We start from the raw sequence: 25,373 nt of genomic DNA, 5'->3' as shown, positions 1-25,373 counted from the left end.
AACCAGGTCCGCCTGCCTGTCTCTGGGGTTAAAGGTATGTTGCCACCACAACCAGCTCTTCAGAGCCCATAGCACTTCTGCTGCGGGCGTTGTACTAGACAGAGTATCTAGTGTGGAGCTGGATGAATGGTCTACCCTGGCTGAGCCTCCCATGCTCTCCAGATACCTCCTCAAATCAGTCTTCCACAACGGGAAGTGAAGTGATCCAGTTTGACTTGGGCTGGATCCAAATGCTGTCTCTGGATCCTGTCTAAACTATTCCCGGAATGCATTGGTACATCTTATGTTTGGGAAATCCTGCAAAGGGGGGGGGGGTACAGTCATGATAAATTATGAGCTCCCTATGTAGTTGGCTTTTCCAAGGAGGGATGCAAGGCCAACAGCCAACATCCCCCAACATGGGCCCTTGAAGTGATGGCTGCTACCGTGATCCAATTCTGTCCTAGAGATCTGACTAGCCAGGAAATCTGAGCAGGGTGCCACTAAGTCTGCAAGAGAGGGCTAGAGAGGTGGCTCAGCGGTTAAGAGCACTGACTGCTCTCCCAGAGGTCCTGAATTCAATTCCCAGCAACCACATGGTGGCTCACAACCATCTGTAATGAGATTAGATGCCCTCTTGTGTGTCTGAAGACAGCTACAGTGTACTCATATACATAAAATAAATCTTTTTTAAAAATATCTGCAAGAGAGCTGAGATAAAAGAATGGGAAACTTGAGGTCTGGTTTCCAAAAGGGACCCCTAAAGACCATTTCACAGGACATACTGCTGAGCTTGGGGATCCCTACATGTGGGGATTCATCCTTACTCCTCATGTTACTTCAGGGGTAAACAAGTGTATGCAGAGATTTGAGGCTTGTCCTGCACTAGGAACCATCAAGGGGTAAAAACTAGACCAAAAAAAGAAAACCAAAAATGGGCTGGAGAGATAGATGGCTTGGTGGTTAAGAGCACTGACTGCTCTTCCCAGAGGTCCTGAGTTCAAATCCTAGCAACCATGTAGTGGGTCACAACCATCTATAAATGAGATCTGATGACCTCTTCTGGTGTGTCTGAAGACAGCGATAGTGTACGCATATATAATAAATCTTTAAGACAAAACAAAGTACATCAGATCAGATACTTGGAGGTCTGGAGGAACAGGGTAGACTGGGAAACAGGCTGTATACTGAAGGGAAGTGGATTTGTCATGCTGCATGAACTATGCAAAATCTCTCCTCCCCTGCGTTTGCTGAAGTTGCTACCACATGGGGTGTGCCCATCTGCAGCAACCGAGGAAGGACCCCAGCCAGTCACCAGTGAGCATGTGATTGGCAGCCTCAGACCAAAACCCTGCCAGAGTTCCACAAGAGAACCTGGAAAGAGGTGTTCCCCAATCAAGCCTTCCAATTCGAGCCTTGTCACAGACCCCCAAGACAGAGAGTGTAAGGTTCCCAGAGCCTGAAACAATAAGTGGCTTGTTAATAAATTTAAGAAAACAAGAACAAGAAGAACCTTGCCTTGGCCTCTATGTCGCAGTGCTTAGAGATGGGAAGAGCAGCCTTAAGGTGAAGTGGGATCATCAACGATCCCAGGGATGGACCTGCTCTCCTCCCTGCATGCCGTTTTCCTTCTACTGCACTAGAGACGAGAGGAAGGTGGGAAGACGCTGTGCTACCCTTCACTACCTGTCCTACCCTTCACTACCTGTCCTTAAATCAGTTCTTTCCAGGTATATCTTTTACAAAGTGCATTCTAGCCACTGGCAGAATCTGGGATCTGAGTGGGCAAGCTAACCACTGGGGAATTGTCACAGCTTTTACATGAGAAGGGGGCCTGGGTGTAGGAGGCAATAGAAGTGGGGGTTGAAGCAGAGAAAAAGGCAGAGTCTTGAACAGGGGACGTTAATGCAGCAGGCATTTGTGTTTTCGTGTTTTGCAGAGTGCACACACACACACACACACACACACACACACACACACACACTCCTGCCCTCTTTTGCAATCTTGTACCTGCTTCAGGACTATGAAACTCAGGTGGCCACTCCCTGTACTGTTTGATCCCACACAATCCTCCGAAGGACCTGAAACCAAGTGGAGGAAGGTAGCCGGTTTGCTGAGGATGATAGCTAGGCCTGGCTAGGCCTTGGCTAACAGTAGTCAGCTTTGAACACCTGGATTTGGGAAGCAGCAGTCAGGGAAACTGATCCGAGGCTCTCCTGGGTAGGTGACTGTTTTCCTACAGTTTTATCCGGCCCCCTTCCTCACTTTCCAGTTGAGCCAAACTGGGCGTCCTTGGGAATGTGGAGGAGACAAGGCAGGTTGCCCTGGTAACTGCCTGGCCCTGCCCTGCTGCTGTACAGACAAAGGCCACTACCCTCCCCCCTGGCCGCTGTGCAGGCAAGGTTCCCAACCCCCCACCATCACCCAGGCTCGGTTCCCCCCTTCCTCCTCTGCCTTTCACTGAAGCTCCATTAGCTTTGCACAAAACCTCAACCCACCCCTGGAAAAGGTAGCTTCTGGACTTTATTGCCCTGAGCAATGGGGGCTGGGACCACCCTCAGGTTCTTGTGCTAGGCTCCAGGATTGATAATGCCTCTCCTGGGTTAAATGATGCCACAGATGGCCTGGGGCTTGGGAAAAGTCTTGTGAGAGACTGAGCTTAGACATATTTCCTTGGCCACCTGTGTGTACCTAGTTATATTCCAGAATCCCCGTAGATACCATTAGAGGTCTGCTGCTTCACTTGTTTTACTTTGGCTGATAATTTTTTCTGGTTTTTGTTTACGTCTTCCGGTCATGGTTGACTGTTCCTGGAACTCATTCTGTAGATTGTGCTGACCTGGAACTCAAGAGATCCGCCTGCCTCTGTTTCCCCAGTCCTGGGATTAAAGGCGTGCACCACCACCGCCCAGCTTGGTTGACAATTATTAATTCATATTTTACATTTTATTTCTATTATTATTAAGATTTTGCCTGGTTGATGGCTCAACCTGGGCCTCACTGTTAGGCAGTTAAATACTACTGAACTACATCCGGCCCCTAATTTTTATTTAAAACTCAGATTTCAGGGTTGGGGATTTAGCTCAGTGGTAGAGCGCTTGCCTAGCAAGCACAAGGCCCTGGGTTCGGTCCCCAGCTCCGAAAAAAAGAACCAAAAAAAAAAAAAAAAAAGAACCAAAAAAAAAAAAAGAGTTATATTAAAAAAAAAAAAAAAAACTCAGATTTCTCATTAAGACTTTGCCTTTAAAAAGAGATTCAGGATGGGGGCTGGAGAAATAGCTCAGCAGCTAAGAGTATTGGCTGTTCTTCCAAAGGACTTGGGTTCAAGTCTCAGCACCCACATGGCAGCTCATAACTGTCTGTAGTTCATTCCAGTGGCTCTCATACCCTCACACAGACATACACAGGCAAAACACCAGTGCATATAAAATATAAGTAAATAAATTATAAAGAGAAAATGTAGAAATTCGGGTTTGGGAATGGAGAGATGGCTCAGCGGTTAAGTGCACTGACTGTTCTTCCAGAGGTCCTGAGTTCAATTCCCAGCAACCACATGGTGGCTCACAACCATCTGTAATGGGATCTGATGCCCTCTTTGGTGTATCTGAAGACAGCTACAGTGTACTTATATATAATAAATGAATAAATCTTTAAAAAAAAGAAGAAATTTGGGTTTGATTATATTCAGGTTGATTATGTATGTAATTCCCAAATAGTTGAGTATTCTGCTCAAAGTTATTTACAAAAAAAAAAAAAAGTCGTATAACTGCAGGCCAGAGTTCTCACTTCCTGGGAGGATGTGGCACCCTGCCAGAAAACCCTGGTGCTCCAATCCCTACGGCTCAGGGTCAGAAGCCATTTCTCAAGGGATACAAAGCTCTTGTACCCATGCTAACTACCCCCTTCCCCAACAGGGTCTCACTTGTTAGCTTCATATGCATAGAGGTCCTCCTGCCTCTGCTTTAGGATTACAGATGTGTACCACCACATCTGGCTGGCCTGCCTTCCTTTCTTCCTTCTGCCTTGGGTCAGGATCTCACTCTAGCTCAGGTGGCTTCAGATGTATTATTAGCTCAGTTAGGCCATGAACCTGCTGTGATCTTCCAGACTTAGCTTCCCAACTATTTGACTTACAGATAGAAGCCACTACACGGGGTTGGGGATTTAGCTCAGTGGTAGAGCGCTTGCCTAGCAAGTGCAACGCCCTGGGTTCAGTCCCCAGCTCCAAAAAAAAGAAAAAAGAAAAAAGAAAAAAAAAAAAAAGAAAAAAAAGAAGAAGCCACTACACTCAGTCCATGCTCACTTTATTGGGGAGGGGGAAATGGGGGAATGGGATTCTATTCTAAATAGACAGGAACTGTATTTAGCTCTGGCTGTCCTGGAGTTCAGGGTGCAGACCAAGCTGGCCTGGTACTCACAGAGCTCCACCAGCCTCTGCCTCCTCGTGCTGTGATTAAAGGAGTGTGCCATCTCACTGGGTTCCATGTTTACTTTCAAGTGTGAATAAAAGTAGGGCCTAGGGCAGTGGTTTTCAACCCCCTAACGCTGCAACCTTCTAATACAGTTCCTTAGGTTGTGGTGACCTCCAGCCATAAAATTCATTTGTTGCTACTTTAAAACTAATTTTGTTACTGTTATGAAATATCTGTGTTTTCTGATGGTCTTAGGTGACACCTATAAAAAGGCTGCCCCAAAAGGGATCTTGACCCACAGGTTGAGAAACGCTGGCCTAAAGTGATATTAGTGAGGACTTACTGGACACGAGAGAGCATCCACCCTGGACACCAGGAAGAGGGAGCTTTCTAGGCTTGCTGACAAAATGAACCAGGCCTGCCAGGGTGGTAGACCTCCTGAGATGCCTTGTGCTAGTGGCCAGAGATAGTCAGGGCTGGGGGCGTTTCCCGAGTGTCAGTGAGGAGGATGCTTCATATAGAGGAAAAAACCCAATACTAAAAAAAGATCCATGTGGGGACCAAACCTTGTGGCCCCAACCATGGTGCTGCTGCTGTCCCTGGTCCTGACTGCCCGCCGGGAGCTTACCTCTTCAAGGAGCTTCTGGACTGAGGTTAGGGCAAGATGGGGAAAAGATGTCGTCTTGCCTCCTGAAAGCCCGTCACTTACTAAGTAAATCTACTAGGAAGCGAAACATTAATGCCAAACGAAGGTGTCCTCCTCGCCCAGGCCACAATGTTCCTCCTTCAGTGGGGCTCTGCGTTAACTCCGTGGCGCTGTTTTTCTAACCTAGAGCCTTTAATTTTTCCTGGATAGTGTTTTTGTTTTTGTTGTTGTTGTTCTAAAGTATTATCACCACGTGCTCAAGCTCACTTTTGACAATGTCCCCTCATTTCTGGGGAAGGGGACTGGGCTGGGGCTCGGGGAAGGGCAGGGTGAGTGCGTGATTTGCAGAAGGTGAAGGTGGGGGAGTACAAGCAAGACGTCTGCTCATCACCCCCAAGGGAGGCAAGGCGGCTTTCTCCTTTGTCATGGTCTCCAAGGGGCAGGAAGCTGCGCGTCTGTCTCCGGGAACCCTCAACCCCCACCCACCCCACCCCCGTTTCCCCGCCCCCCGGTCGCCAGGCTGGGGAAATCCGCCGGCCTCGGCCCCGCCCCACCGCCCCGCCCTGCTGCGCCGCAGCCCCCCAGCCCCCACCCCGCTTTGCTCAGCGGTGCTGGGCGTGGGGCGCGGGCCGGGTGCTGCGCGGGGATCCGGGGCGCTCGCTCCAGCTGCCTCTGCGGATATGTCGGGTCCGCGCGCGGGATTCTACCGGCAAGAGCTGAACAAAACAGTATGGGAGGTGCCGCAGCGGCTGCAGGGCCTACGCCCGGTGGGCTCCGGCGCCTACGGCTCGGTCTGGTAGGGGCCGGCAAGGACCTGGTGGGAGCTGGGCGGGAAAGTGTGCGCGACCCTCCAGCGCGACGTGGGGTTCCCGGCGTGGGGAGGGGCCTCGCCCTGCCTCCGCCCCCGGCCTGCACGCTTCCGATGAATGAATGGGGGGGAGGGGACAAGGAGGAAACTTTCCTATTAGATTGCACTCGCTGGCAGGTAGGGGGTCCTCTAATGTCTCCCCCACCTCCCATCCCTAGTTTCTCCCAGAAAGGCCGAATACTGCGGCGTCACAGCTGGCGGGAGAGCAAGTCTCTGGGGCTGCTAAATGGAACAGCCAGCCATCCGGGTTATTTCGGGCAAGGTCTAAGTAGCTGCAGGGTCTAACGTGCTCCCAGACCCAAGTATTTGAAAAGGGGGCCCCAGCGCGGTGAGGAGACCTTTCTTCTTCGGAAGACACCAAATTCTCCTGTGGATCCTAGGCACTTCTCCAGATTCCTAGAAGCTCAGCGGCTTGAGCCTAAGCAGACACCTACCCTCCTGTTTGTCTACAAGTTTACCCAACAAAGGATCTCAGAAGATAGGTAGGGCTTGGAGATGAGAGGTTAGAGTCTCGACCGTGGCAGCATCCAGGTACCTGGGATTGGAGAACGGTTGCAGACAGTCATTGCTGACAGGCTGCTCAAGGGTGCGGACACTGATATGTGCCCTGTACCGGGACTGGGGGCCGAGCCTCACATCTTGGATCTTGTGCTGTCTTCAAAAGCCTCTTTTCTGCTACTGGGCTGCTTCTGAAATCCTAGAGAGGGAACCAGTCCTGCTTTACAAGCTGGTCATGGGAATCTCTCCCCGCGTCTGCAGCCTGTAAGCCCACCACTCTGGGATGGGTAGGCTCGTTCTGTTGACACTTGTTCCTTATCTCCTCCTAGCTTCTCTTTCTCTCAGGTTGCACCCAGGCCCTCCACAGTGAGTAGAGACAGGATACACCCCTCCACCACCCATACCCAAGGAGCAGGACAGAGGAAGAGAGGATAAGCCATGTTGTGTCTGGGATGCTCAGGGACTCAGCAAGTGGAGGAGGTTACACAAAACGTTTAAAAAATAATATAGGGTTGGGGATTTAGCTCAGTGGTAGAGCGCTTGCCTAGCAAGGGAAAGGCCCTGGGTTCGGTCCCCAGCTCCGGAAAAGAAAAGAAAAGAAAAGAAAAGAAAGAAAAATATAAATTAGAGGGAGAGGGAAGACTTGGGGGTGGGTGGGAGAAAGGTGGAGCAGACACCTTACAGGGGACTTTGACATTGATGCAGACGGAGTTGTCTGGGGGCTGACCATCAAGGAGTTACTAGGAGAAAGCCAAATTTCCCTAGGTCTGTTTCCACTGATCTGGGACCCTGGGAGCTAGGCGATAGGATGCCAACTTCTTGTAACTTGATTGTACAGACCCAATCAAGTAAGAGGACCATGCTGTTCTAGTGGCCACTCTCCCCACACCTCACCCCAGGAGTTACTTAGACATTCTGCTTCTCATAGGAAGCCACCTTTCCTCCCCTACTCTCTAGTCCCATGAGCATCCTAGAGCCCACCATGTCCTTTCCCCATCTTCCCTCACCTGGTGGGAATGGGTAGTATCCTCTCCATTCACTGCCAGGGAAGGGTGCATCCTGAGACAAGAGAATCGAGAGAGAGAGAGAGAGAGAGAGAGAGAGAGAGAGAGAGAGAGAGAGAGAGAGAGAGAAGAAACAGTAATCACTAGGGAAACAGGCTGTGTAAAGGTACTGTAGCTAACAGGGCTCCTTCCATGGGTTCATAGCTGCTCCAGTCTTGAGGGCAGTGGGACCAGAACCTGGTGAAAAGCCTTAGGACCACCGCCAGTGGTCTAGGCCCCGCCCATATATTTTGAGGCTCTCCGGTGAAGGATAGAAGGGTAAAGGATGGTGGGCCCAGTTTCTGGGGTAGTAGAAGTGTGCCAGAGACACCTCCACACCAGGGTTAATCATTTCCTACTATCCCCTAAACTGTGCGTGTGGATTTTTTGTTTGTTTTGTTTCTTGTGGGACAATGTCTCACTAGGTTGTCCGGTTGGTTTTGAACTCTATCTCAATTCTCTTGCCTCAAGGCTCTCCAAGAGCTGGGATTACAGGCATGATCCACCACACTCAGCTTCAATTACAAATCAGGATGCAATAAACACCTCTGGATAATCTTGCTTCCGCAATCTGATGTGCAGAGGCGTTGGGGGGTGGGGTGTCCAGGGCTTTGTAGGTAAGCCTCCCACGCATCCGTGAGGAAGGAGGAGGGCTACTTGCTGTGGGAGCGCCTGTGGATACAGTCGTGGTGTATTTTCCGTGGGGTGGCTTCGTTGTGAGCAGGGGCTTAGATTTGGGCTAGAATCACTGGTGAAGAAAAGATACAAGCTCTGCCAGAGAATGTTGAGTCCACTCGAAGGGAGACCTAAGGGAGGTTCAGGAGGGTGTGCGTGGAGGCAGTGCGGGGCGAGCAGGCGGGGACATGCCTCCTAGGTCTTGGAGTCAGTAGCAGAGGCTCGCTCCCGCACCACAGCGTCGGGTGGACTCAGGCTAGGCGCTCGCTCGCCTCATTCGCCCACCTTGCAGTTCGGCCTACGACGCGCGGCTGCGCCAGAAGGTGGCTGTGAAGAAGCTGTCTCGCCCTTTCCAATCGCTGATCCACGCGAGGAGGACATACCGTGAGCTACGCCTACTCAAACACCTGAAGCACGAGAACGTGAGAGGGTGGCCCGGTGGTGTTGGGACTGAACGACGGACGCCTCCTGGTGGGGGCGGGAGCTAAGATATAGGGGCGGGGTCTTTGGGGGCCCCATATGGGTGGGGTCCAGGCCAGGGGGACGTTGTCTACAGCTGAGCTGTGGTCCTGCCTCGGTTTCCTGACCAGGTCATAGGACTTTTGGACGTCTTCACGCCGGCCACATCCATCGAGGATTTCAGCGAAGTGTGAGTGTCCTGGGCAGGCGCGGTGGTGGCCTCGGGAGCTTGGTCGGGGAAGGGATGGCAAGACTCTGTCCTAACCCCTGACCCTGCAGGTACCTCGTGACCACCCTGATGGGCGCTGACCTGAATAACATCGTCAAGTGTCAGGCCCTGAGCGATGAGCATGTTCAGTTCCTTGTCTACCAGCTGCTGCGTGGGCTGAAGGTGGGGCACGTGGGCTCTGGGTCCCCCCCCACCCCCAACTCCCCGACCTCTCTGGGTTGGGGCAGAGCGAGGTGGAGCCTGTGCTCACTCGGTCTGCCCTCCTATGCAGTATATCCACTCGGCGGGCATCATCCACCGGGTAGGTGCAGCTGAGGGTGAGGGTCATCCACTCTGCCTAGGCTCATGGCCGTACCACACTCATGCCCTGTGCACCCTGCAGGACCTGAAGCCCAGCAATGTAGCGGTGAATGAGGACTGCGAGCTGAGGGTAAGGGTGTTGGGGGGTGCACGGACAGTGGGGACACCCAGAGAGGTAGGCATCTTACAAGATACCCGTTGTCCTCCAGATCCTGGACTTTGGGCTGGCACGCCAGGCTGATGAGGAGATGACTGGATATGTGGCCACACGGTGGTACCGGGCTCCAGAGATCATGCTGAACTGGATGCACTACAACCAGACAGGTGCTGTCAGCCCTCAGGCAGTGGTCTTGTCCTACAAGGATGGGCCAGCAGTGCTCACATCTTGGTTTAGGGAGGGTGACAAAGCAGAAGGGGTTCGAAGAAAGGCTGAAGGGGAGGAGAGCATGCCTGGAGCTCTGAGAGAGAGGCAAGGACTTAGTGAGACCAGTTTTTAGAAAGGCTTCTAACTTGGTGGGTCAGGACAGGGTATAGAGTAAGGGGTCTATTCTCTTTGGTCCTGGTTATGACCGAGGGTCCCTGGGCTGGCTCCTCCCCAGGCCCACAGGAAGGATTATGGGTGGCAGACTGATAGTCTCCTTACTCTCTCCCCAACAGTGGACATCTGGTCTGTGGGCTGCATCATGGCTGAGCTGCTCCAAGGAAAGGCCCTCTTTCCTGGAAACGACTGTATCCTTGGGGAGCAGGGTCAAGCTGGGGTTCCCTTCTCCAGGGTGGGAGTGGACTCTGGCCCTTTTTGGAAGTTTTACCTCTGCCCTATGCCGAATCACATTGGGCTCCCTCTCCTGAGCCACAGCTCCTCAGTGTACCAGGGGCTGGGACTGGAAACGCTGGCCACTAGGTGTTTCCTGAGCTAGGAAGACATCGACCAGCTGAAGCGAATCATGGAGGTGGTGGGCACACCCAGCCCTGAGGTTCTGGCAAAGATATCCTCAGAGCATGTGAGTCAGTGGCCATCCATCTATCTGTTTGCTCTCCTGACCAAGCACCAGCCATGTTGGGGAGGGAGTAGTAAACAGAAAGTGGCATCACGTGGGGGATGAGGGCAAGGAGGGATAGAGCTTGTGCTAGGAACATCGAACCCCTTCAGAGAGAAGCAGGTGAACCAGGAGGCCATTCCAGGTAGCCGAGACAGTGAAAACAAAATTATCAACGCCGACAGACTCTCCTCACTATAGACAGCGGGGCAGGGAAGAATAGAGAATGCTTGGAGCATCTGGCTTTTTTAGGCACCATCTAAAGCCAAATGAAGGTCTGGAGCCCCCAGACTTCCTTGGAGACCTTTACCTCCTGAATGTTGGGAATAAAGGCACGTGGCACCCCTGCTGGGCTAGCGAGCCCCCAGACTTTGGGAGCAGGAGTCTGGCTTGCTGGGGCACCTACCAGGCCTGTTGGAACGAATGCATCACAAGCTGTCTCTCAAAAGGCCTTCTGCCCAGTTTGGGCCAGGAAAATAGAGGTTAATTAACCCTCCAAGCCCTTCTTATGTGTCTCCAGGCCCGGACGTACATCCAGTCTCTGCCTCCCATGCCCCAGAAGGACCTCAGCAGTGTCTTCCATGGAGCTAACCCTCTGGGTAAGGACTGGTACTGGGTCTAGATTGGGCTTCAGATCCAGCATTGGATATAGTGCTAAGCGCCACTCGATCCTGCAGCTGTAGACCTCCTTGGAAGAATGCTGGTGCTAGACAGTGACCAGAGAGTCAGTGCGGCCGAAGCCTTGGCCCATGCATACTTCAGCCAGTACCATGACCCCGACGATGAGCCAGAGGCCGAGCCCTATGACGAAAGTGTCGAGGCCAAGGAGCGCACCCTGGAGGAGTGGAAGGGTGAGCACAGGGTGGGGGTGGGGGGGGGGAAAGAGAGCAGTGTCCCTGAACCTGAGGGCTGCCATTTTCTCAGAGCAAGATTTTGCCTGCTTCATGCAAGGAACTTCCCCAGTGGTCTGGGACGGGGGTGGGGACCTGGGGGCAGGGAGGAAACAAGCCTGTGCTCCTGAGTGACACATGTAAAGGTGTGTGTGCGTAGCAGAGGTTTGGAGGACTAAGTGGAGCCCACTCCGGTTCTAAGCTTAGCGGTGGATGTGGGCTGGGAAACATGCCACACATGCTGATGGGGAGCAAGGCCATGGGCAGACAGCAAAATCTCACCCCCACCCCCAATCCCTCTTTTTCATTTCCCTCAGAGCTTACTTACCAGGAAGTCCTTAGCTTCAAGCCCCTGGAAACATCGCAGCTCCCTGGCACCCATGAAATTGAGCAGTGAGGCATTGCCTGAGGGGGGAGACCTGAGCCTGTCCCCTTTCCTCAGCTTGCTGGCTTTCCTCAAGAGGTGCCTCTCAGGCAGCCCTGACACTTAACCTGGGACCCCCTAGCCTTGAGAAGCTCTACACCTATACACACGAATGCACGGATGTGTCTGTAACCCTGCTGTTATGTGTCGGAGTCTGGGCAGTAGTGGACCTACCTTGGTCCACCCAGGTCCACCTCAGCGTGTGGGATCCGAATGGGTCCCTGCCCCTGTCCAGATCTCTTCTGTTCTTGAGGACTATCTGGATTGGGAGGAAGGCAAATGGGCCATGGTCCCTGGAGACTCTGGGGGGAGGGAGAGTCACAGTGGTTGGAGATGCTCAACCAGGAAGTGAGTAGCGGGAAAGCTGAGGCAGGCCCAGTGCCTCACCCAACTGAGTGGCGGTTTCCTCTGGGGATGGGAAGGCCGCGACCACTATCAGATTAGCTGTCTAATCAGAAAAGCCTGCTGAAGCTTTGTGGTTCCTGTGATATGAGGGTAAATGGGTGTGATTGTGCACCCTGGTATACACATCAGCAAATGCAGGCATGCGCTGGTGTGTATGAATCTATGAGCACACAAGAGCCCGCAGCCATTTCTGGTATGACGCCTAAGTTGGAGACACTCTTGCCTCCTCTCCTCCCAAGTTCCGGTTGTCTAATGGGTCTTGTGACCCAGCTTTGAACCAGGCTAAGGCTCCGAGAGGGGCCAAGATCCATTAGTTTAAGCAAACATAGGGTATAAGGAGCTGCAGCAGGATCCTGAGTCACAAAGGCACAATGCCAGCTGGGAATCCGATGGAGTTGGTGGTCTGATCTCAAGGATGCTAGGTGGCCAGCACCCACGGATGTGAACTTGGACATTCTCGCCCCGGGACTTTGATTCAAAGCTGACAAATGTCTGTCCACATTCTACCTCCTCCTACCCTTGTAGCAGTGTGGTTGGGCTGGGGTGCCCTGGTTTGTGAGTCACCCCCTTGTCTCCCCATCCCCCAGAGAGGAGCTGACCAAGTAACTTTTGAGGTAGGGCCCTGTTGGAAGACATGTTGGGGGTGTGACTCCTCCCTGAAGAGATGATGATCTCTTGCTATCAGGGACCAGGGGGCTCTGGATGTCAAGTGCCTGCACCAAGAGTGCACAATAAAGGGGTTTCCCTCTTGCTCTTGTTTGTGTGGACGGCTCCAGATACCATTGCTTCTCTTCCTGCTTCCTGGAGGGGTGGCCGGATCTCTGTGCTTGGTACACTTCCTGCTATCGCCACAGACTTTGCATGTATCGTACCCCTTGCTCACTCAGAGTGAGCAGTGGTCATTTCTAGTACTATCGCAGCTTCTTAGAGGGGCCAAGAACCCAGGAGACCAGTGCAGGACAAGACCCACAGGTTAGAAGGGGCAAAAGGTGTAACAGCCACCACACTTTGCTACCTGCTGTTTAAAGTACATTAGGAATGGTGGACTGACTTGACTCCCTCTTACTACTGGTGAGGCTGGAGATCGTCCCTGGAGCAAAGATCTGTTCTTCAGGGATTGGACAGGAAATAGCTTTCCTTCCTGATGAAGGTGAAAAGGCGACTTTAACTCAGGATACAGCTCATGTATCATGCTCATGAGTCTTGGACGGCCAGAGGTCTGGCAGCTGGTCCAGGGGGGAACCTAGAAGACAAGAGCCAAGTCCAGTGCTGAGGGATTGGGAGTGGGAGCAGAACCAAATACATGGCCCTAGTTCCAAAATCTGGTCTAGATCAGTCTCCTACAGAAGAGGCAGGGAGCTTTTTGGATGATACGGGTGGATGTCTAGAGGCATCCCAGGGCACGGAGGGCACAGGGTCCAGGCAGGTGTAGTTTGAGTGGCCCAGAGCTTGCCCGTTCACTCTTGTCAGTTTGTGGATGTACCGCATCCCAGCAGCAGCCCAGGTGTAAAGTTGCTCTGGCCAGCTTGAGTTGCTGATTCATGGCTGCAGGCAGGCGGGCAGGCATGGAGGGAGGGGGAGAGGGTTCTGGGGATCTTGTTACTACTGGTCAAGCCAGTGGGATCCTGGAACGGACGTACGGACGTGGGTTACTCCGCTGTGGGAGGGATGTTGGCTTGACCCTCCAGGAGCATCTGGTTCAGGTCTGCACCAGACCCCAGAGAGAAAGAGCACACCGAGGTACGAAGCTGGAAGCCCACGTCCGACCCCCTCTTTTTTTCTGGGGTCAGGTACACCTTTAGCTCACTCTGGTCTTTGAAGGCCAAGCAGGACGGACAGCAGGTGGGATAGACAGAGGGACCAGTCCTGTCCAATGCTTGAAGCCGGCACTCTACATACCAGATTGGGGGTGGGGTGGGGGAGGAACAGAGGTGTAAAGGGGTCCTAGAAGGACCTGTTCTGCCTCTAGGACCCATTCCTCTGGTTCCTAGACTGGGAAGCTGAGAGCCACAACAATGGGACCGGGGATGCAACCCGAGATGTCTGGGAGACAGAACCAAATCCTCCTCCATAGAGATGGAGGTGAACCGACCAGCCCCAGGGGCGGGGCATCCCTGGGAAAGATGGGGAGTTGAGCCAGGAACAGGAAACAATTGGGATGGGGGATGATTGGTGTATGGGCTGGTGGGCCTGACCTGGGGCTGGAGTAGAACCTGGTGATCTGAAGTTGCCTAGAATGGGTCTGACGTTCTGGGAGAATAGGAAGGGCCGGGATCCAGAGAGGCACCTGCTAGGACCCAAGGGCCAAGAAGTCTAGCGTGGGTATAGGCTGGCCAGGGTGTTTCAGCGCCTCCTCTCATCTCAGGTCCAGACTGAGCTGTGGGGCAGCTCTCCCCCACAACCCCCCTTTTCCAAGCCTTCCGCCCAACCCCGGAGGCCTCCTCGGGTTTCCGCAGGGGCCGGAGGGCAGGCGGGGGTGTCACGTGCTCAGGGCCCAGGGGCCGGTTGGTCAGTGGGCCGGGAGGGACCACTTAGCCAGCCAGAGACAAGGGTCAGGAGGGAGTTGGCGGCTATACAGAGTTCAGGGTGGCGACCCCGAGAGAAGAGCCCGCAAAGGAAAGCCCCAGAGGCGGGCAGGCGGGTGGCCGGCGCGGAGCCCGCCCTGCCACGCAGTGACCCGGGGCGCACGGGCGGAGCCCCTGATCCCAAGTCCGGTCCTAGGGCGCGGTGCTCCGGCCGGGGATGAGCTCCCCGCCACCCGCCCGCAAGGGCTTTTACCGCCAGGAGGTGACCAAAACGGCCTGGGAGGTGCGCGCCGTGTACCAGGACCTGCAGCCCGTTGGCTCTGGTGCCTATGGTGCAGTGTGGTGAGCGTTTGCCGGGCGGGGCGGCAGGCAGGGCAGGAGGCAGCTGGCGATTACGGGGCGGGTTCGCTAGCCAAGCCGTCCGCCCCGCAGCTCTGCAGTAGACAGCCGCACTGGCAACAAGGTGGCCATCAAGAAGTTGTACCGGCCCTTCCAGTCGGAGCTGTTTGCCAAGCGCGCCTACAGAGAGTTGCGCCTCCTCAAACACATGCGCCACGAGAACGTGAGTCCAAAGCCCGCCCCAGATGCGGATATTGTGCACTGGCTCCTCTCATCCTGCCCTCCCCTGCAAATCCTGCCCACTGCCTCTGCTTCCAGGGGCCTGGTACCTCCTACCTAGTTAGCTCCCAGCTTGGGTAAGCTATCAACAGCTTCCAAGAGGAAAGCGGACGCAGAGCCCAGATCCCTTTCTGGGTGACACTACAAGTTCAGCCTCCTCTTCAGCTGCTTGGTTTCACCTTCGATCCACCTTTACCTTCACAGCCCAGGCAATGGTCAGGGTATGGGTCTAGGCCTAAGGCTTCCTCAGGTCTCACTGCAAACCCTGTCACCAATCAGGCTGATGGGAGGAGGGTTTTCCTGGAAGGAACCCTGAAAGCAACCACAGCCAGGTGAGGGCGGGTCAGTAGCTTGGTGTAAAGGTGGGACACTATCGCTTATGTATTCTGCAGAGTGCCCTCTGCTCACAGGTCCCAGCTATGGGTTATCTGTCCCCTCGGTCTCCCTTTGCCCACCTCCCTAGTCTTCTATTCCAGGCAGATAGGTTCCTGGGCGTTCAGGGCAAGGCAGGGTGCTCGAGTTGTGCCCCCTTGGCTCTATCATCCCAAAGCCATGGGTCTCTGTGGATAAAGGGGTTTAAGGAGCAAAGCATTACTGTCACCATTGGGGGGGTGTGTATTTCTTCACACCCATAGGGAAAGCATCTCGTTTCCAGTCCTACCTGCACGTGGCTACTCCTGAGCCTCTCCCATCACCAATGCTGGCCCTCAGAATATTCCTCTCAGCCTGGGGGGCCTTTTATTTAATTTATTAATTATTGTTATATTACTATTATTGTTGATATGGTTCTTCCTGAGGCTGTGAGTTCTGCCCCTCCCACTCCTGCGCACTTGCCCTAGTCCTGACAGATGTTTTAACCTTCCTGGATCATCAGGAATATAGCCCAAAGGAAAAATGAACTCCCCATGGCTAGCAGCAAACCGATTGGCACTGCTTCATCATTGCCAATCTTGGCTGATCTGGTGGATGGATATCCGGCCTGCCTTGTCTGCTTCTTCACTTCTCAGTAAAGCCGGAAACAGTAAACAAACAAACAACCCCAGTAAGCTAGGCAGTGGTGGCACATGCACTTGAAAGGCAGAGGCAAATGGGTGTCTGTGGGTTCGAGTCCAGCCTGATCTACAGAGCTAGTTCCAGGACACCCAGGGCTACACAGAGAAACCCTATCTCAGAAAACCCCAAAAGCAAAGCCAAAGCCCAAAACAAAACAACAACAAACTTTAAAAGGTTTTGTTTTCTTGGGTGTAACCACCCCTAACCTCGGAGCCTCCAGCTTCCACCTACCTACTTATCCTGTAGCCTTTGTGAACCAAGAGCCTTGGGCCTCTTCACTCATTCCCTACTTCTTTGCCAGTCTGTGGGTCACATCCGCCTTTACACCAAGCTACTGACCAGCCCTCACCTGGCTGTGGCTGCTTTCAGGATGCCTCAGAACCTTTTGGGAGACTGCCATTGTAACCTACCTTCCCATGTGGACCCTGAGGTCTGGATAGGCTGTATGTCCCACTCACACCAGAGATGGGGTTAGCGCAGGGCCAGCCCTAGCCGCCTCTTCCTCTCTTCCTCTTCCTCAAGCTCTGGTCCTTGGCTCTGGGCCACATTCTATATCACAAAAGAGCAGAAGTCATAATCCTCGCAGATGGACCTACCTTGACCTCCAGGACACTGTTGCTTATCTGTTGTGCAGAGTGCACTCGGCTTACAGGTCGTAGCTGTGGGTTATCTGTCTGTCCCCAGGCCTTTTCTGTCCGTGCTCTTTCCCCTAGCTTCAGCCGTGAGTGAAAGCCGTCACCCATCTGCCCTTTACCTCCTGTCTGTTCTTACCTCATTCTGTCACTGAAACTAGGAGGACATATTCAGCATAGTGTCTTCATTTAAACCTTTCCACAGCAGCTCTGTGGATCAAACCCCCGGGATGTGAGTTCGAGGCCCTCCTTGGACTTGCTCTGTCCTCTCCTTGATTCCTCCTTGGCCTGAGTTTCAGCCACTTGGACTCCCTCTCTGTTCCTTACTCTGGAAGGATTTTCACTCCTGCTGTGGGCATCAGGCACTTGACCTCTCTTTGCTCATTTATTCATTCCTCCTGGTATTTGGAGATGTGCAGCCCCCCTCATGGAGGACTCCTTTGACCCCAGAGGTGCTGTCCCCTAATCAAGTACTGGGAAGTCAATGTCACATTGTCTATCTGTTGTCCAAAGCTGAGGTTCAATGGGTGCTTCCCTTGGACTAGACTGCCAGGGGATGGTCCCAGGAATGACCTCCCGGGAATTCATTCCTCCCGGGGGACTGTCCCCATTTTGGTCTTGGGTCTGCTTCATTGGGAAGGAAAAAAAGGTGTGTGTGTGGGGGGGGGGGACAGAAGACTAAAGAAACTGGATTGCTCAGAGGCCTGGAGCCAACCCAGACCTGAGACTGCCCCTCCCTCCCCCAGAGAATCCCGGCTGTCAGCATCCAAAAATAGCCTGTGTCTGTGGGCAAATGTACCAGGATGGGGGCTGAGCCGACAGTGGGGACAGTGGAAGAGACAAGGATAGTTATGGGAGGGTTTTCTGCCTGGAGTACAGTGCCACCCTGGGGGTGCCCTGAGGCCTCGCAGCTCCCGTGTGCTTTCTATCCTGTCTGCCACTTGTTCCTCAGGTCATTGGGCTGCTGGATGTGTTCACTCCCGATGAGACTCTGGATGACTTCACAGACTTGTAAGTGCTAGTGGCTGGGTGGGGGGCAGGAACCCGGGTGGCTTCTAGGTGTCAGCTTAAGGTTCTGGGTCAGGTTGAGGGCCTTCTTCCCAGAGCCCAGTGGGTCTCAACCTTCCTAATGCTGTGTCCCTTTATTACAGTCCCTCATGTCCTGGTGACCCCCAACCATAAGATTGTTTTGTTGCTACTTCATAACGGTACTTTTGCTACTGATATGAATTGTCATGTAGGATATCCGATATGGGACCCCCAAAGGGGTCATAGCCCATGTGAGGGATAGGGTGCACACTGCTCACCCACTCCTCTTACCACAGTCTACTCCATATTCCTATATGCTCCTGGGAGCCATGAACTTGTGTGAGTGATAATACCATTTTCCCTTGTCTATCCCTCCGTTCACCTGAACATCCCTGTGACCTAGATACCTTGCGGCTCCAACCCCTGCCTCAGATTCCTGGTTACCCTATGTGTGGTAGGAGGGGCCTAGGCAGCTTCTGGGTACTGGCTTCAGGTTCTAGGTTGGCTTGAGGTCTTCTTCCCATGGCCCAAGTGAGGGCTGAGATGCATAGAGCTCGTTCACTTCTCGCCACAACCCTATGGACTATTGGTACCCCTGGATACTGGCACACCCTGGTAAAGCCAAACTGTCTCCTTCTTAGCCTGACACTTGGGCCCTCACAGTACCTGACTAAGTAATCTGAGGTGCCAGCATCAGGTGCAGCCCTCGATGCTCACCCTGCTGCGTACGATGGCTCCCCAGTCAGGAATTTTACAGCCCTGAGGGGGAGTGTGGCAGTGCACACATTCGCAGCCCCAGCATTTGAGAGATAGAGCTGGGAGGGTCAGCATTCCAAGGCCATTTTGGCCTGCGTGTGGTCCCGTCCCCAAAAACAAAAGCAAGGGCTGGAGAAATGGTTAAGAGCACTGACTAGGGGTTAGGGATTTAGCTCAGTGGTAGAGCGCTTGCTTAGCAAGTGCAGGGCCCTGGGTTCAGTCCCCAGCTCCGGAAAAAAAAAAAAAGAAAGAAAAAGAAAAAAGAAAAAAAGAAAAAGAGCACTGACTGCTGGGACTGGAGAAATGGCTCAGCGGTTAAGAGCACTGACTGCTCTTCCAGAGGTCCTGAGTTCAATTCCCAGCGACCACATGGTGGCTCACAACCATCTGTAATGGGGTCTGGTGCCCTCTTCTGGTGTATCTGAAGACAGCTTATATATAATATATATATGTATATGCTTATATATGCATATATGCATATATGCTTATATATGTATATATACATATATACTTATATATAATAAATAAATAAGTAAATAAATCTTTAAAAAAATAAAAAGACAAGGTTGGGTGTAGAGGTGCAAGTCTTTAATTCCAACACTTAGAAGGCAGAGGTAGAGAGAGGTAGCTCTCTGTGAGTTTGAGGCCATCCTGATCTACACGGTGAGTTTCAGACCAGACAGGACTGCAAAGTGAGACCTTTCCTCAAAAACAAAGAGCCCCCAAGCCCAAACAAAATAGCCCTGACTCACAGCCCACTCCCTGCTTGCCATTCTGGAATGAGGGGATGTGGGCTGGGTTGAGAAGATGTAATTGCCAAGGACAAGTGTGACCAGAGGGTGGGTTGGTGCCTAGCATGGCACGGTGAGGGTAGAGGCATGGTAGGATGGTATGATCCTCAGTGCTAGGGATGGCTGGGTGCTTCAGTGAAGTTGCTTTGGTGGCACCTGCCAGGATGGGATCTCGCGAGGTGTGAACTGGGCCCAGCCCGGCCCAGTGGGACTAACCCTGATCCCTTGGCTGCCTCCCTTGCTTCCACAGCTACCTGGTGATGCCATTCATGGGCACTGACCTGGGCAAGCTCATGAAGCATGAGACTCTGAGTGAAGACAGAATCCAGTTTCTTGTGTATCAGATGCTGAAGGGGCTGAAGGTGGGCTTTGCTGAGGTGGCCATAGGGAGGTGGGCAAAGCTTCCTGTTGGTCAGGGCAGGGCTCTGTGTCTTGGAGTCAAGCTGATGGCTGCTGAACTCCCTCTTTTCCACAGTATATCCATGCTGCCGGCGTCATCCACAGGGTGAGTTCTGGAGGGGCTGGGAGATTGCCCTTACTCCTCCCAACTGTATAGACAGAAGTGCTCAACCCCAGGGCCCATTGCTTAACTGTAAGGAGCAAGATAGGACTGTGGCGGAAATACCTGTAATCCCCAGTTCTCCCCAGGGACTCAGCCCCTCTGCCCTTCCCCACAGGGGCCAGGCCAGTTTTGGGGGCTCAAGTAAAGTGTTGCCTGGGCCCTGCTCTGGTAGGTGGGTCATAGTGGCCACTTTCTTCTCTCAGGACTTGAAACCTGGAAACCTGGCTGTGAACGAGGACTGTGAGCTGAAGGTATCACTGGGAGGGGAGAGGACAATGGCGGGGTTGGGGCCTCTTCCACTCTCCTACTGCCCTGCTTGACTTTTGGCCTAGGCAGAGGAACAGAACTCAGACATTTGAGCCTCCATTAGGAGGCTCCTAAAGGTGATTAGGGGATGGTGAAACAGAGGGAAATCCTCAGCATTTCCTCCTGAGGTGGGCAGGGCCAGGGACACCGACCACAGGGAGAATCCTGGGGTCTCAAGACCAAAGGGTGGCACAAAGCTCCAGTGTGGAAACCTCAAGCCCAACTCTCGTAGGGTCTTCTGGACCACATGTGATCTATCCTCGGTGTCTAAGTTCCACCTCCCTGATACTTCTTTAGATCCTAGATTTTGGCCTTGCCAGGCAGGCGGACAGTGAGATGACAGGATATGTGGTAACCCGGTGGTATCGGGCACCAGAGGTCATCTTGAATTGGATGCGTTACACACAGACAGGTAAGAGGCTATTCAGAGACTCCAGTGCATGCCACCCACATTTACACATTTGTTTTATTTTTAAATTATTTTTGTAGTATTGGCAATGGAATCCAGAGTCTTATTCATGCTAGTCAAGTGCCCTGTCATTGAGCTACATCTCAGCCAGCCAGCCTGCCTTCCTTCCTTCCTTCCTTCCTTCCTTCCTTCCTTCCTTCCTTCCTTCCTTCTCTCTCTCCCCTCCTTTCTCCATTTTTATTATTTGTTGAGAAATATGTGTGTGTACGTATATATATTCAGTTTGGTTGTTTTGAAGACAGGGTCTTACTATGTAGCTCTGGTTATTTTTGGAACTCACTATGTAGACTAGGCTGGCCTTGAACTCACAGAGATCCACTTGGCTCTGCTTCTTCTTGCTTGCTTGCTTGCTTGCTTGCTTGCTTGCTTGCTTTCTAGACCTTTTGTAGTCCTGGCTGGCTTGGAACTCACTAGGTAGACCAGGCTGGCCTTGAATCCACAGAGATCGACCTGCTTTTGTCTGTTAAAACCTGGGAATTAAAGGCTGTATTACCATGTCCAACTCATTCTTATTTTTTTTTTTCTTTTCTTTTTTTCGGAGCTGGGGACCGAACCCAGGGCCTTGCGCATTCTTAATTTTTATAAGAACCTATTTCATTATTTTATGTGTGTAAGTACTTATGTGCACGTGTCTATCACCTGTGTACTTGGTGCCCACAGACACCAGAAGAAGGCACTGGGTTCTCTAGCACTGGAGTCACAGATGGCCGTGAGCTGTCACGTAGGTGCTGAAAACCAAACCAAGGTCTTCTGGAATAGCATCCCTCGCTCTTAACTGATTAGCCACTTCTAGCTCCCTTCATTTCTTGATAGGGAGTCATTTGTAGGCCCTACCTCTGGGAGGTTAGTGAGCTGGGGTGGAACTCTGTCACCCTTCTCAATAACAGTCTCTGCTCTGTGCCTATGTACACACCTGCCTCCCTGTCACGTATACTTGTCTCCCATGTGTGGTTTCTTGTGTGTCCCCTTTTCTTGGCCTTCATGATTGTGAACGTGACCCTCGTGTGTGGGGCACCGATGGACGTTTCTCAGTGGACATTTGGTCTGTTGGCTGCATCATGGCAGAGATGATTACTGGAAAGATCCTGTTCAAAGGCAATGACCGTATCCTTCGATGTAGTACATCATTTGACTTTGGCCATGATGTGGGTGCTGGGTGGGCCACCCTCTGCCCCTGCATTGTATTCCTGACCTTGATACAGACCTGGACCAGCTGAAGGAGATCATGAAAGTCACAGGGACGCCCCCTCCTGAGTTTGTACAGAAGCTACAGAGTGCTGAGGTCAGTGGGGAGTGGGCAGTGGGCTGGACTTGGGCTTAGAGGCTGGCCTATCACCCTTTTTCCCTCACAGGCCAAGAACTACATGGAAGGCCTCCCTGAGTTGGAAAAGAAGGATTTTGCCTCTGTCCTGACCAATGCAAGCCCTCAGGGTAGGGCTGGATGGGTGAAGGTTTCAGGCAACGGGGTGAGTATGCCCTCTTTTGTGGCTGGGCCTGATTTGCTCTCCCCACAGCCGTGAATCTCCTGGAAAAGATGCTGGTGTTGGATGCGGAACAGCGGGTGACAGCAGCTGAGGCATTAGCCCACCCATACTTTGAGTCCCTTCGGGACACTGAGGATGAGCCCAAGGCCCAGAAATATGATGACTCCTTTGATGACGTAGACCGCACCCTTGAGGAATGGAAGCGTGAGTGTGGGTGACACACAATGTCAGGCTTTGGACCCTGTGCGTCCTGTGTGGATGAGCCTCCGACCCTGGGTTGCAGGTCAGATAAGAAGTTGGGAGGTCAAAGGGCATCGTGGGGCAGTGCAACTCAACCAGGTTGACTTCTGGCTAGGGCAGAACGCAGTGGTGAAGAGTGTCCTTTGCAGGAGCTCCGACGAAGGCTGGCATGTGATGGGTCCCAAAAACTGTGGTGCATCTGTGTGTGCTTCGCGCCCTTGGCTTGCTAATTCCCTGGCCTTTCTCTCCCCAACCCCTACACTGCCCAGTGTCCTCATGTCTAGACCACACTGGGGCCTTCTCTACCACCACCTGTCCTTAGGACTTTCTCCTCACACCTTTAAAATTTATCCTTTCCTCTCCTTAGTCCTTTTCAGAACCTCTCCTGAAACAACTATATCTTTCTTATGTTCTGCCCATGGAAGACAGTATATTCCCACGCAGGCCCAAGGGCCCAACTTTTCCTTCTCATCTCCAGCCCCAGATCCCTCCACCTCTATGTGCCGAACCTCCAGGTTCTGGGAAGAGCGTCTTCTCTTTGAGAACTGGCCCCAGAGAAGCCTTCTCAGTTTGCCTACTGTTCCGTGGGCTGGAACTAGCCTCTGGTGTCTGCTCCAGACTGGCAGGTCCAACCTGGGGAGTAGGGAGGTCTGGGGACATGCTATCCCCATCCCTTGTCCTGTCTGCCTCGGACCCCAGGCCCTGTTCTTGCACCCTGGAGTGGGAGAGACTGGGTGGGTTGAGGTTCTCTCGTATCATGTGCTAAAAGCCCTGGCAGGTGTTCTTCCCTTAAGTGTTGTGTACTGATGAGCTTGGTTCTGTGTGACGAAACCCTTCTGCTGCTAAACAAAATGACTCCCTTAACCACGTACCACAAGATCCGTTCTGTGGTCTCCATCTACTCGCTGTGGCTGGATGCTGTTGCTTTCACCATAGACCACACAGACATACAACTGAGCCCTTGAATAGCTCACACTTTCTTTTCTCGCTTCCTTTTTTTTTTTTTAAATACAGATCTCTCTCTCTCTCTCTCTATCTATCTATCTCTCTCTCAACACAAACCTTTTACTTTATTTTATTTTTTCTTCTTTTCTATTTTTCGGAGCTGGGGACCGAACCCAGGGCCTTGCACTTGCTAGGCAGGCGCTCTAACCACTGAGCTAAATCCCCAACCCCTTTATTTTATTTTTTGAACATCAGCCTTCATCACTTGTTTGCCTGGGGGAAATCTAGCTTCACCGCAGTCTTTAGTGTTTTTAGGTGGATTGGTCCATTTAGGATTAGATTAAAAAGCCCATGGGGGTGCTGGCTTCTCCCCTTGGCTGGAAGCTGTCTAACTGTATCATTTGCTTCTCTTCCTTTCCTGCAGGTGTTACGTACAAGGAAGTGCTCAGCTTCAAGCCTCCCAGGCAGCTAGGAGCCAGAGTTCCAAAGGAGACAGCTCTGTGAAGACCTCTGGGTGGTTTGGGGGGTATCCTAAGGAGGCTGGCTGGGAGCTTCGCAGACACCTTGGCTTCCCTTCTCCGGAAGAGGAATCCTGGTTGGCACTGGTGCCTGGTGCTTTTATCCCAAGTCATCCACCTGGAAAGGCTGTGTAGACCCCTTGAATCACGAACCCTCCATCTCTAAGCCAGAGTTCTTCAGATTTTGAGCACCTGAGATGACCCTGGCAGAACATCTAAGCTTTCTATCCAAGACCCCTACCCAACATGGGACTAGCCTTTGAATTCTGGAGTTGTGCATGGAAAAGCCTCAGAGTGGGCAGAGCTTTGGAGACAAGGCCTAGGCCCGAGCTCTGCTTGCTCTGGACAATGCCAAGGCCAACTCTGGAGATGGAGGGAGATAGAGGTTTTGGGGACACTGACTCAGGGACATCATCTCTACTGGGAGTGGGTGGATTCTCTTACACCCTTAGCCTGGAATGTAAACCAGCCATTTAGTGTACCTAAGTGGCTGGGGGCAAATAAACCCTTTTGTAGCTCTGCCATTCTGGTTGTGTGGCCCCATTGCCTGAGCACCCATCGGTTCTCCAAGCTGCTGCTCTGTGCACAAGGAGGAGGTAGCCTGAGCTCTCTGTCCTCCAGCTAATAGAGGTGACAGTCCCCTGACTCTTCCCAGGTCAAAGTGCTGGTGCCACCTAGTCCTTGCCAATGGTCTTCAAGCCAAATTAGGGTTTGCTCCCCTCTCTTCTTGAATGACTGTACTCTTAAGGCTTAGAGGCTGAGCAGGGAGTCTGGAGTCTGATACAAGGGCAGATGATGGGATAGATGATGTTAGGACCCAGAGAAACGGATGCTCCCTTCTTTCTGAGTTTGCAACCTTTGTCTTCCAACTCAACATTTGTCTTCCAATGGCCCAAACGTCTAGTGAGGAAGGTCTTAGAGGCTCTCTGAGACCCAGAGAGGTAGGTTCTGCTCTCTGACCAGCAGCCTCCCTGAACCTAACTGTCATCCAAGCCATTAGACACAAACTGCCTGGTCAGAGGCCATACTTGGGCTGGTTAGATGGCCCACGTTCTTCCCCACGTCCCAAGGACAGGTGCCACAGGGCAGGTCATAAGGGTAAGGCCTTTCATTTCCCTCATTTGGCAAGTTCTGGGCAAATACACTTTGCCTGGTCTAATCTGGTCAGAGAAGCTGCTATGATCACAGCCCCTCTGCCTGAGCACCCTTGTGATAACCATGGTCTGAGATTTCAAATACTTCACCCAATTATGGGGGTGTGGCTCACATGCCCTACCCCACAAATACACATAATCCAGAGTGATCAGTCATGAGTGTCCTGGGTTCCTCTGCTTGATGCCTTTGGCCTTTAGAAGATGGAGAAGCCTTGGGTTTCTCCAGAACCTGGGCCTGAACTCCCAACTCCTGAGTGTGCAGTAGGCACCTACTCCTAACCACCCCAGGGCTCTTTGGTTTCCCCTGTACATGATAGTTGTGTGTGTTCCTATCATAGATGTCAGTGGCAGCCTTGCTCCCTTCCCCCTCATCATCCTGAGGGTGTGTCTGGTCCCCTCTCCCCATCTTTGGGCATCTTGCTTTGG

The 25,373-nt window shown here is 52.6% G+C and overlaps 2 protein-coding genes across 2 annotated transcripts; both read left to right on the top strand.

Annotated features, from left to right (window-relative positions):
• The first annotated feature begins 5,633 nt into the window (after positions 1-5,633).
• Mapk11 (mitogen-activated protein kinase 11) lies at positions 5,634-12,630 on the top strand. Its single transcript, XM_032919409.1, has 12 exons — positions 5,634-5,833; positions 8,414-8,543; positions 8,712-8,770; positions 8,860-8,971; positions 9,081-9,110; positions 9,192-9,239; positions 9,319-9,433; positions 9,767-9,838; positions 10,031-10,110; positions 10,667-10,745; positions 10,824-10,997; positions 11,354-12,630. Exons 1-12 carry the CDS (start codon positions 5,718-5,720, stop codon positions 11,431-11,433), a joined length of 1,095 nt encoding a protein of 364 aa, XP_032775300.1. The 5' UTR covers positions 5,634-5,717; the 3' UTR covers positions 11,434-12,630.
• Positions 12,631-14,424: 1,794 nt separating this feature from the next.
• On the top strand, positions 14,425-24,011 carry Mapk12 (mitogen-activated protein kinase 12). Its single transcript, XM_032919402.1, has 12 exons — positions 14,425-14,732; positions 14,823-14,952; positions 17,646-17,704; positions 19,520-19,631; positions 19,745-19,774; positions 20,035-20,082; positions 20,435-20,549; positions 21,639-21,710; positions 21,809-21,888; positions 21,959-22,037; positions 22,121-22,294; positions 23,700-24,011. Exons 1-12 carry the CDS (start codon positions 14,608-14,610, stop codon positions 23,777-23,779), a joined length of 1,104 nt encoding a protein of 367 aa, XP_032775293.1. The 5' UTR covers positions 14,425-14,607; the 3' UTR covers positions 23,780-24,011.
• Positions 24,012-25,373: the final 1,362 nt, after the last annotated feature.

Source organism: Rattus rattus, chromosome 1 (assembly GCF_011064425.1).
Source record: "Rattus rattus isolate New Zealand chromosome 1, Rrattus_CSIRO_v1, whole genome shotgun sequence".
NCBI classification, from domain to species: Eukaryota; Metazoa; Chordata; class Mammalia; order Rodentia; family Muridae; genus Rattus; species Rattus rattus.
Note: the sequence above shows the minus strand (reverse complement) of the source record. Positions and strands in the feature narration are given on the sequence as shown.

What these genes read in the sequence shown, in the direction of transcription:
- Mapk11 (XM_032919409.1), top strand. Translation starts at nt 5,718, where the DNA reads ATGTCGGGTCCGCGCGCGGGATTCTACCGGCAAGAGCTGAACAAAACA. An exon ending in AGCTGCTGCGTGGGCTGAAG is followed by an intron (nt 8,972 to 9,080) that starts GTGGGGCACGTG and finishes CCTCCTATGCAG; the next exon opens with TATATCCACTCGGCGGGCAT. An exon ending in CCATGGAGCTAACCCTCTGG is followed by an intron (nt 10,746 to 10,823) that starts GTAAGGACTGGT and finishes TCGATCCTGCAG; the next exon opens with CTGTAGACCTCCTTGGAAGA.
- Mapk12 (XM_032919402.1), top strand. Translation starts at nt 14,608, where the DNA reads ATGAGCTCCCCGCCACCCGCCCGCAAGGGCTTTTACCGCCAGGAGGTG. An exon ending in AGAAGCTACAGAGTGCTGAG is followed by an intron (nt 21,889 to 21,958) that starts GTCAGTGGGGAG and finishes TTTCCCTCACAG; the next exon opens with GCCAAGAACTACATGGAAGG. An exon ending in GACCAATGCAAGCCCTCAGG is followed by an intron (nt 22,038 to 22,120) that starts GTAGGGCTGGAT and finishes CTCTCCCCACAG; the next exon opens with CCGTGAATCTCCTGGAAAAG.